The sequence below is a fragment of the Phaethon lepturus genome, unplaced genomic scaffold (genome assembly GCF_000687285.1).
Source record: "Phaethon lepturus isolate BGI_N335 unplaced genomic scaffold, ASM68728v1 scaffold21007, whole genome shotgun sequence".
NCBI lineage: Eukaryota > Metazoa > Chordata > Aves > Phaethontiformes > Phaethontidae > Phaethon > Phaethon lepturus.
Window position 1 is genome coordinate 1 of NW_010550210.1, and position 11,804 is coordinate 11,804.

At 41.9% G+C, this 11,804-nt stretch overlaps 1 protein-coding gene across 1 annotated transcript in view; it reads left to right on the plus strand.

Annotated features, from left to right (window-relative positions):
• Window positions 1–2,827: 2,827 nt before the first annotated feature.
• Window positions 2,828–11,804, plus strand: part of ZNF598 (zinc finger protein 598) — a gene marked incomplete at its 5' end in the record, with an annotated part of 13,054 nt that continues 4,077 nt past the window's right edge. Inside the window, 8 exon segments of the mRNA XM_010290502.1 lie at window positions 2,828–2,940; window positions 4,358–4,487; window positions 6,815–7,026; window positions 7,598–7,815; window positions 9,133–9,250; window positions 10,313–10,494; window positions 11,748–11,797; window positions 11,800–11,804. The exon segment at window positions 11,800–11,804 is cut by the window's right edge and continues 39 nt beyond it. Of these exon segments, the coding sequence (XP_010288804.1) occupies window positions 2,828–2,940; window positions 4,358–4,487; window positions 6,815–7,026; window positions 7,598–7,815; window positions 9,133–9,250; window positions 10,313–10,494; window positions 11,748–11,797; window positions 11,800–11,804 (1,028 nt within the window).

Sequence of the window (11,804 nt, forward strand, 5' to 3'; positions counted from 1 at the left end):
GGCTTCGCTCCCGGTGGTGCGACTGCCGTTCAGAGGGGGCGGAAGGGATGTTGGAAATAAAATACGAAGAAAATGGAATTTAAAGGGAGTATTAATTTTTTTTTTTAAATCAGCAGGGCTTGCTCTCCAGAGTTGGTGTTAATGTGATCTCAGGTGACTTTATAAATCTGCCGAATTCCTGACTTGATCTTAAGCTTGAGGGAGGACATATTTTGTATTCTTTCAGGGCTTGCTCATGCCTTGCGTTACAGCACACCACGCTGCATTTGCCTCCAGTTCCTGTTAGTGTGAGCTGTCTCTTGGGCGTATGCTTAAAAAGTAATTTCCCCTCAGTTACAATTTTTCTGATAGATTTGTGTTTTCCTCACGGCCTGCTGGCACAGTAGTGCGGGGCTTTGTTGCGGAGTTGAGATGAAGCCGCTCTGATGTTGTGGCTCGGCTGTGCGGAGGGAGCCGAGGATTCGGTGCAGCGGTGATCGGCGTGAAGAAAAGTTGTTCAAGGATAACTGTAAAAATAAATTTTCATATATGAATTTATTTTAGCGGAACTGATGCAGAGAAAGACAAACCCTTTGAGAAGAAGAGAATTGGTACTAGCACTGAAAGAAGTATACTGAGATGGTTTAGGAAATGAAGTAAAACCAGTATATCAGGGGAAGGGGCTCTCCCCTTGATGAAAGGAGAACCCCCCAAACTAAACTGCTTGCGTTGGCTGCTTTTCTTGTTGTTCAGGTGGTTGGTGGGATTGAAAATCTTCAGCTGCGTGCTGAAGATTCTCAGACTTTGTGGAGGCCAGAAAGGTCAGTGTGGTTTTTAGACTGAGCTTACTGTCACGTGAGTAGCCTCTGTGTACAGAAGGATACTCTGTGAAAGTAATTTTATCTCTGGTCATCCTCTGAGGAGCTGCTGCTCTGCTTCTCCTGTCTTAGGAAGAAGCAAGCTGTGCTGGTGTTCTTCATGCTTAAACCTGCTTGTCTTAGGGTCACAGGTGGACTGTTAAATCTTGAGAGCTTTTCAGTTTTGTGGTATTGCTATATTATGTGGTCTGAACTTTGGTTCATTCAGCCATCTTTCTGCCTCCTTTATTAACTGTTTAAAATGATCCTTTTATTATAATTGGCAGAGAGATAATTTTTAATGGTTGTGCTCTATATCCTCCTGCCTCTTATCTTTGTGTCACTGTAATACTGTTCTGTCTGTTCACCCATCTGCCCCAAGGAAAGAAAAAAGATACTGCGGGGACATAAATCACATAAAAATTGCCGTTGAATGAACTGCACGTATATGTAGGACCTCAAATCAGGTCTCTGTCAATTTGCGTAGCGTGAGTAGAATTAGCAGAGGTGAGTGTGACACTACCAGATCTCAGCTGGTGTCGTACAGGGTAGCGTAGACCAAATTGGTGTCACAGCAGAATGTCCAAAGCAAATATAACTATAAAGATGAGTGGCAGCAGAGGACGTGATGGAGGAGAAAGCAGGATATACTTGTTATGGTAATATGTGCTTTCAGTGATGCGGAATTTTTGCAGTGAAGCTAGGAAGGATTACTTGTTGACCTGTAAACTAACGCTGCTGTATACTTGGATGAGGCTCAGAGGATCTGTCAGTGTGTTTATTATATATGTGTGCGCAATTGTTCTTGGAACTGCTGTAGGAAATTGTGTTGGACTCCTGTGGTAAAATCTATTTTTCAGCAATCCATGTCTCTCTTTTAAAACTCACTTTGAGCTGAAATGAAACATCAATACAATTTCACTGAAACAAGTTTTTTTAAATAATTGGAGTTAGACATAGTTGTCATTTATCCAACAAACTTAAATTTGTATTTTCTTTAAGCTTGATATTTCGTCAAGTTGGGTGTCCTTGTTTTGGTTAACTTAAAAGTAGCCTGGCTGTAAAGAAAGCTTTAAAAAACCCCACAAAAGCAGACATAAAAGACTTGTTCTGTGGTATTTCACCCCAACAAGGGTAAAGGAGTGATTCAACAATGCTAAACTACGTGTGTATTATATAACTGAATGCTTTTATTAAGGCTGTAGGTATTTCTAGATTTATAGCCTTTACTGTAAGAACTGAAAGATGCTTACTGTGTTTGTGTCTCAGCCTTTCTAAGCTGGTGAAGGTAACTCCAGCTCTTTCATAAATGTTTCTGCTGCCCCAGCACTTCCCAAACTGTGAATGTGTGCTGGAGCAGACCAGTGGTAGGGTGGCTTCTGAAGGAGGATGTGATTTTATAAATGGCTATAGTGTGAGACCCAGGCTGCTTGGAGGTCAGCGGGAGCAACTGTGAACAAGCAGGTTCTCTTAGCAGAGGTATGTGGTAGAAATAATTTGGGAAGTGATGTAGCATTTTGTTTCTCACTTTCCTGGTAGTTAAGGAAAGAAGAAACAGTGTTTTCCCAGTCAGGCTCTGACTAATGTCACTTTTCACTTACAGACTGTAGGTTTCTGCGTGATCTCTTACCAGGAGATGGGTGGGAGCTGAGTGCAGGGCTCTTGACAGGTAGCAAAACATACCATAAAAGAGTTTCCTAATCTAGTTCAAAATCCAAAGACCAGGCTAGTCCAATCCACCTTCATTGGAGCTGGCTCACTTGCTGGAAGTTGATAAGGAGCAGTCACAGTGGCTTTGCTGACAGTTGTGGGGGCAGTAACCGAGGGTGGTGACGAGCAGCTGGGACGGACACAAAGCTCTGCAAGTGTTGTCCAAGCTTCAGGCTATGGCGAGTTCCCTCACAAACAAAGTTTGTGCTGAGGAGTTTATCTGTAATCCCAAAGGCTGTGCAGCCTGAATGTGCTCTCACTGATTCTTGTGTTGCCTGCAGGTTGTCTTTGGACGGAAGCTTACGTCTTTCTCAACAATAGCACTTAATCAGTTGCAGCATGAGAAGAAATACGACATTTATTTTATGGATGGAGATGTTTATGCAATGTACAGGTAAGTACTAGAATCCTTTCTGTAACATATCCCTAAAGCAACATATTCTTATCTGTGTTATGTGGCAGGAAATGCATGCTTTTGTAGAACAGTGTGGTTTTATTTCATGGGAATAGAGTGGCTGCTGTGCTGTGTACATTAGTCACCCTGCAGCACAGGTGGCTTTGGCAGGATGAGAGGCTGGAGCGGCGTGGTTGGCGTGAGTGCTTAGTACCACAGCTGGCAAAGGGAGCAGCTCCTCAAGGCTGGAGTGTTAGATTCACTGATGCCGCTGATGAAAAGAAGCGTTGCTCTGTCAATAAAAGTTGCTTTTTGCTTCTGTATCAACAGCAAGCTTGCTGAAAGGCTTTTCATTCATTGCATGGCTGCTCTGGAAATTGGTAAACACACAATTACTATTAAAATTGTACTTATTGCTGTGCTGCGTAAGGACTAATCAAAACCAGTTGTACCAAACATTGTATGAAAAGAAGAGCAACCTTGTCTGCCTGCAAAGGTCTTGATTCTAAATAGGAGAGAAAAAGAATGACGTAAAAAATGTGGCGATAGTATCATGTTCTAAAAATATTTTTCATAATGTGTTTAATTGGGAGGCTGTAACATAATTAAAAGCAGGTAAAAGGAAAGAAGAGTGAAAAAAGATGAAACTATGCAGGCAATGGTACCTTTTTCTTGGAGAATTGTGCATTATATCCAAACTGATTTGGGCTGAGTAGCTTTGCCGATACATTTACAGGTTTGTGTATGAGTTCGTATTTATGGAATTGGGTAATGGGTTTACTGAGCAGAATGAGTTGGAAGCATGTTGTGATTAATTATACACCAGCTCCGGGAATTGCTTTTGATGATATGATTTCTGGAGAGTTGCTGACATCACAAGTTCCGTGGGCAGCAATCAAATGCACGGGAGTGGAGTCTCCCACTGAGACCAGTGCTCTGTCTTCAGCTCTTGTTGGGAATCACTGTGGGTTTTTTGTTTCACACCCTCCCCCTTCACCTCCTTTTCTATTACAATTTTTTTTATCTCCCCCTACTATGTTCTTCAGTTTCTGACAATAGAAAGTATAATTAAATTGGATGTGAATGTTGCATCTATCAGCTGAATCTTCGATAAGCAAGGGGCTTGTTGGCGTGGACGTGTTATAGTCCACTCAAAATTTTACAGTGGCAGTGTATTACTTACCCTGTGACTGTTCAGCTCTTCTCTCACAGTTGAAGCCTCTAAGTAATTTGGTTCTGTTCCTGACAGATGACAAAGTATTCTTGGAATAAGCAGGACACTAACCTTATTGTGAATTGCTGGGGGAGCTATAAAAATGCGGCCTTCTGCCACTGACAGAACATTTGTTTTTTATAAAGGTATCGCATTGCTGAGAGGGAATCGGGTAATTTTTAGGAAACCTTTCTTGTCTCTTAGGAAGCTGCTGCAGCATGAATGCTCTTTGTGTCCAGATGTGAAGCCGTTCAATACCTTTGCAGATCTGGAACAGCACATGAGGAAGCAACATGAACTCTTCTGTTGCAAACTCTGTGTTAAACACTTAAAGGTGAGCTAGTTCTATGTTTTTAGGTGGGGGAAGGAGGGGTGCTTCCTTATCTGACCTGCAAGAGTGCCTAGGGAGGTGGGAAAAATGGGGTGGCTGAACAGCACCTATTTATTCTTTTAAATTTCCTCTGTCTGCCTGCAGTGAGGCCAGTTGCTTTGTTTTACATCTTTCTTCTTCCATAAACTGACGAATGAAGAAGGCCTGAAGATTCTCAGTGGATTGTATTTTAAATTAAGCCGAATCATATTAATAACCTTCTGATGTTAGCTCCTGTGCCATAACGTGTATAAATACCAAACCCTAACTGTCTGAGAGGAATTTAATCCCGAGTTGTAGGCAGACTTTGGTATCTGTTAAGACTTATTCTCATAATGACTTTATGAGCTAAAACTGTAACTTAAGAAAATATTTGGTGCCAGTTCAGCAAGCAGAATGCATCATGGAGTGGTGGATTTACTTCTCAGATCAGAGTCAACATAGCATTTACAGTTGGATCATGTAGAGGATGAGAATCCATCTTGCTGGCTTAACAAAATATAATTATATTTCATTATCTTGTTTATTTGTTCAGAGCAAATTTCCTGTATCTTGTTGACTTGATTGGAAAATGAAGCTCACTGTTGTCTGCGGTAGAGGTCTGCCGTGTTTGATGTACGCGCATAGAACGTGACCAGGGGCTGTTTTAAAATGCGTTTTACAACCTGTTAAAGATAAAGCAGTTACTGAAAAGCTGAGTTGTCAATGTCTGAAAAGGTCACGTGTATTGAGTCTTAAAACTGCTCATCTTACCATCACCATCGTCATCCTTTTTTATTTTTTATTTAATCCCACCCAAATTTCACTTAGAAGGGCTAGTGTTATGTCAGTCAGGTGATGCTTTTTCACAGTCTGAAATTCAGAACTCCACCTTTCCCTGGAGCTAGAGTGGGTTTTGTATTTCTGAATTAAACGTTGTACAAAATCAGCAGCTACTGTCAAATGAATTCTAGGACACTTAACTTCTGTGTCTAATAGTTGTCAGCATTCCTTATTGTTGCAGGAGGGAATTTAATGCATGAACACATATTTTTAGAACTCATTACACATGGTTTTGTATGTGTGTTGATTTTCTCTGAAACCGATTAAGTATCAGATCGGAGAAATGCATTTATCCTGTGGTGCCACAGTTCATGTTTATGCCAACTGAACTGTAGCTTACTGCCAAAAGGGGCAGGATCCAGAAGTGGTCAGGCTGACCTGAATGAACGCTAATATGGTTTTTTTGGAGGGTTAGCTCTCAGTGAACTGATTTGACTATCTTCCCTGTGGTCATGCAATCACTAGAGCTCATTCAAGGAAAGTGGTCAGGGCAAGACCGCTTCTTTCGGGCGCTGTGTCCTTGGAGCTCTGGTGAAGAGGTGTTTCCGTGGTCAACTTAAGTAGCCAGCACTAGAGGAACTTGTTTGTTGTCGTCTCTCCCAGACAATTAATGAACAATAATAGAATTTGCTGGCTTTTAATTTCAGAATATTGCAGAGCATTTTATTTCTCAAAAAAAGTTCCATATTACTAGTACCCACTGAAAAGAAGTTCTTAAACTCACAGTCAACCCTAGCTAAGCCAAACAAACCTTTTCCCAGAACAAGTTAACACTCCTTATCTAGGCAAGATGTAAAGGATATTCTGTTCTCAAGGCTGTGTTGATCTTTTTGGCATCTTTAGAACCCTCCCCACCAAAATAGCTCACGTGCTAGTAGGGACAGAAGATTGGCTTATAATACAAAATTTGTTCACTAAGTTGTATCCTTTCTGTGTAGCTGTGTTGTGGTAGTTGCTATCTCAGGAAAGTAAAACAGTTCGCTTCTGGTTTATGTTTTTTTTTAGTTTGAGTGTGCAAAATACTGTATGTTCATAAATATCTAGGATTTTTTTCCTCCACCAGAGATTATAACTTAGTTTGTTGTATTATGTTAATACACAAAAAACTTTTGTAAGGGAAAAAGTGTATTAGATCTGTTTCCAATGTTCAAACTGAGTGAAATGCAAGTTAGATTTAATTTGGATCCATCACTTGAATTTTGTTTCCTATTCACTGAAAATTTTAGGTGTCAGTTGTCAAATTGCATCTTTCTGAAGCAAATCATCCACTCCTACAAGTGGACAAGTTGTATATAACCCATCTTATTCCATTTTGTTCTCTGTTCACAAGAAGTAATACCCCTCTCTCTCTCTCTCTGTCTCTCTCTCTGTCTCTCTCTCTGTCTCTCTCTCTGTCTCTCTCTCTGTCTCTCTCTCTGTCTCTCTCTCTGTCTCTCTCTCTGTCTCTCTCTCTGTCTCTTTCTTTTTAGATTTTTACATATGAACGGAAATGGTATTCTCGTAAGGACCTCGCACGTCATCGAATCCATGGAGATCCAGATGACACCTCTCATCGTGGGCATCCCCTGTGTAAATTTTGCGACGAGCGTTATTTGGATAATGATGAATTACTGAAACACCTAAGACGAGATCATTATTTCTGTCATTTCTGTGACTCTGATGGTGCTCAGGAATACTACAGGTTTGTGCAAGCAGTTTATTCCTCTTTCTGTAGCTTAAATTTTGAAGAAAAATTGCTTGGGTCTGCTTTGAATTTTGGGGAAAGGGGAAAGTAGGACACGAAGACAGAGGGCAAGAATGTCAGCAGGTTGGCTGCAGTCTCTTTTGTTCCTCAAACCAATAGCCAAAGTAATCACTTTCTGTCTAGTTCATGTTTTAAAGTTTTCTTCATTAATGTTAAACGTTAAAAGTTACATTTTGCAGCATGACAGCAGATGTCTGCAGCTGTCTAGTGTGTAAACTCTAATGCTCAAACATTCATGTGCAAAGCAGATGGAAGTAAATTTTCTTTTATTAAATATGTGCCTTATGTACAGCTGGATGTGATGAGCAGCCAGTAGGTTTAGATTAACATCTGGGATCATGCATTAAGGCCTGTGTCGACCATACACAGGTGGTTTCAGCTGGAAAGCTTGTCTGGGTATAAAGAACCAACTGCTTAGGTATGTCTTCACTTCATCTTCTACGAGTAGCCATATACCAGAGTAAAATACTTTGGGAAGGTTGCAGCTCAGCCTCTTTTCTCTTCCCAGTGATTATGAATACCTTCGTGAACACTTCCGTGAAAAGCACTTCCTTTGCGAAGAGGGACGGTGCAGCACAGAACAGTTTACCCACGCTTTCCGCACAGAAATAGATTATAAAGCGCACAAAACAGCCTGCCACAGCAAGAACAGGGCAGAGGCCAGGCAGAACCGGCAGATAGACCTTCAGTTTACCTATGCTCCTAGGCACCAGAGGAGGAATGAGGGTAAGTGTGCTTTAGGGATGAGGTGGACAGAAACGTATTAATTCTTACTGCTTTGAGGGTTCTCGAGAACATCTGGTGAATGCTTCCTAGCCAGGAAGATACTCTTTATAAAGAGGGTGGGCAAGCCCTGGAGCAGGACCTTGAGTGATTGTAGAGATTGTCCTTGAAGATAACCAGAACTTGACCAGACAGGGTCTTGGGCAACCTAATGTAGCTTCAGAGTTGGCCTTGCTTTGAGTGAGGGGTTGAGGAAGATGACATTCAGGAGCCTCTTCCTACCTAAATTGTTCTACAATTTTTTTTCTCCCATGTGTGGATTTAATGATGATACATAATTTTAGGAAAATTGCTGACTTTCTTCTTGCCCTGGTTGCAGCTGGGGTAGAGTTAATTTTCTTCCTGGTAGCTGGTATAGTGCTGTGTTTTGGATTTCGGATGAGAATAATGTTGATAACATGCTGATGTTTTAGTTGTTGCTAAGCAGTGTTTACACTAAGTCAGGGACTTCTCAGCTTCTCATATTGCCCAGGCAGTGAGGAGGCTGAGGGGCACAAGAAGCCGGGGGGGGGGCACATCTGCAACAGCTGGCCCCAACTGGCCTGGGCAATATTCCATACCGTATGGCATTGTGCTCAGTATATAAACTAGGGAGAAAGCTGGCTGGGGGCCGCTGCTTGGGAACTGGCTGGGCATCGGTCGGCAGGTGGTGAGCGATTGCATTATGTATCACTTATTTTGTATATTCTTTTCCATTATTGTCGTTACTATTTTCCCTTCCTTTTCTGTCCTATTAAACTGTCTTTATCTCAACCCACAAATTTTACTTTTTTTATTCCTGATTCTCTCCCCCACCCCACTGAGGGAGAGGGAGTGAGCAGATGACTCTGGTGTTTAGTGGTGTTTAGTTGCCTGCTGGGTTAAACTGCCACACTTCTCCAATTTATAATTAAGTGAATGACTTATATTACAGTTAATACAAAGTAGTGATGAACATGGAACATGAGACCAGAGCAGCATATCCATTTAGGACATATGAACTTTTCTTCTGTGTAGAACTTTTCTTCTGTATGTAGTGATCTCTCTGCATAAGAACAAAATTACTCAAAACTCACATCACAGGTTACAATACGTGGAATCCATATACTGCAAAATATATTTTAATGCAGCAGTCCTGAAGGCTATATAGACTACTTAATCATAAGAAAGAAATCAAGATAGACTTGTTTGTACTGGCCTATTTTCACTTTTTTCAGGTATAGTGTGATGCCCAGATTAAAGAAATAACTTTGAGAGTGATCAACCATCCTTCCTGTTTAGGTGTTATAGGTGGAGAGGACTATGAAGAAGTGGACAGGTATAACAGACAAGGGAGGTCAGGCAGATTGGGTGGCCGAGGAAGTCAGCAAAACAGAAGAGGCAGCTGGAGATACAAGAGGTGAGTAGCACAACAATTTGTGGATTTTTTTTTTTTCTGCTTAGTACTAGTATTTTACTTACCAATTGACAATGTTTTGGTGGGCCAGTAGGAAGGAAGTGGGTACAAAATATGGAAGCTTCTGTAGTGAATCCTTAGTTAAGAGTAGAACTAGCTTTCAGTCTAAGCCTGCGTGCTGACTACATGCTTGGTCAAAGTGACGTTATTTTGTGTGAAGTTTCAGCTCTCTGGACTTGACACAGGAAGCAAGCAATGTAATCTTCAGTTTGTGGGTTAAATAAGCTCTGAATCCTAAATTAATTTCAGCAACTGTTTTTATGCTAACTTTTCACAATAAGATTTTCTGAAGTAAGTGACAAGTCTTTGCAGGCTTAATGGACTTTTTTGTCTGGGTAATCATGAAGTTCCTATTCTAAGGACCATGCTTGTCATTGAACTAACAGATCTCTGTGTGGCCAGACTGAGTGCTTTGGAAAAAGAAGAGGGTTAAGTATTAAAATGAAATTTTGCATTTATATGTCTCTTCATTCACACAAGACCTGAGTGCTTTATACATACTGCACATCTATTTTTCTTCTTTTTCTCGCTGGATGGTCAGCTGGTTCATTACTGGTGATTTCACTGGGGGGAAAAAGTCCATCTCTAAACACTTATATGTTGGTGTTGCATGTGGATCATGCATGTGTTGAGAGTTCATGACAAACCATGTCTCAAAAAGAATTACTGTGGCCTACAAGTATGATTTCATACATTGGAAAATGAATGGGAGAGACAGGTGTCCCCATGCATCCTTGGTACTGCCTCTCCCAGTTCACCCCGGTTTTTTCTGGCCTTGATTGTTATTACCACATGTAGAACTTGCAAATTCAGGGGGCGAATGTTGCCTGTCTCACCAGCCGGCGCCAGGGTGTATTGGAGTGGTGGGTTTGTTTCAGCCTTCACAGCAGCTGGCAGATCAGGGACAGTCACTGGAGCTGACAGCGGAGAGGTGAGAGCTGGAATGAGACAAAGATGCTCGGTAATCCTTACTGTTTGACCAAGAAAATCTGCCTTGTCCTGTAGGGAGGAAGAAGACAGAGACGTTGCAGCAGCAGTCAGGGCATCTGTGGCAGCTAAACGGCAAGAGGAGAAAAAATGGGTAGAAGACAAAGATGACAGCAGCAGTAGAGGTAAAAAGGAGGACTTGAGGGATTCTGAAGTGCTCAGCTCCAAACGTGTGCCAAAGTCTTCAAATGATGCTACAGGTTAGTGTTGAACATGTTCTGCAGCTGCAGGGTGGCACGGTGGGTCTGGAGATCAGCCTAGCAAAAGTGGGGATTGCCACGTGGTGTTCTCAAAAGCTGGTGGATGTGGATAGAGCTATGCAGAATCGTGATCCAGCAACGCAGACTGGCAGTTGTAGTGTGTCCGAGTGGGCTGGGATTCCTGCAGCAGGTTGTACTAGGAGCTGGGTAGAAATATCAAATGCAATTAGCATGTGACAGTATGTGTGATGTTCCATCCAAGTCAATGTAATCTAAGAACGTGTCATTTCCTGCTCTAGCATGTAAGAATTGATCTATTCTGATGCTTGAACTGAGTTTCCCTTTTTTTGAGAAGTTATTCCCAGTACAAGTTTGTAACTGGTGAAAGCAAACCTTTAATTGTTTTGAACCAGGTCCAGTTTGGGGTAAACAAATAAGATGCAGTGGTGTTTTGGTATTACTGTTGCTCCAAATCCATTTTCCACTGTTCCACTGCTCCTATGGCAGGATTCCCACTTAAAGATGATATGCTTTCATTATGAACTGAGAGCTGTTGAGAGCTGTTCGGTTAAAGGGTACAGCTCGGTTGGGGATGACAGGCAAGGTTATTTCCCCCAACTGCCTGTCCAGCTTTTGCCGCACGCATGTCAAAGCTGTTATCAATCTGTCCTTGAATTGCTGCGGTCCGCAGTGCTGGATTTGGATTTTAAGGCAAATCTAAATTAGGAATGAGTTATGTTTTAATGTAAAATGACTTCCCAGGAGCTAATTGCTGAGCAGCTTGGGCATCTGTGCAGCAGAGGTGTGAGGGACAGCTCAGAGGAGCAGCTTTTCAAGCGACATGTACCTCAGTCAGAGCGCTCAGACTCTGATGAGCAGAACCTGTGCTGAGGTTGAGTGCTAACCTCTGGCAGAAGCATGGAGCAGACAGCTGGGGGCATTGGTGTCTCAGTCGCTAGAGCGTTCCCTCACAAAGTACTTATCAACCAATGCTTTGCTCGTGTTCGCTGTCGTGAATCTCCTGCATGCTACAGCCAGTACACAATGACATAATGGTGAATGCAGTTAATTGAAGGAAAGAGCGATGCATGGATTTAAATTGTCCTTTTGGAATGTCACAGTTAATGACATCATCAGCTGCTGAAAATAGGACTTGCTAATGCTGCTGTCATGTTCATTGATAGCTTCCACTCTGAAATGAATGGATTTTAGTTGAAAACATTTCTTTGCTCTTTTTGTCAATACTCCAAAAGAAGGAGCTGCTAACGGTGCGTTAAGCCAAGATGACTTTCCAGCAATTGGTTCAGCGG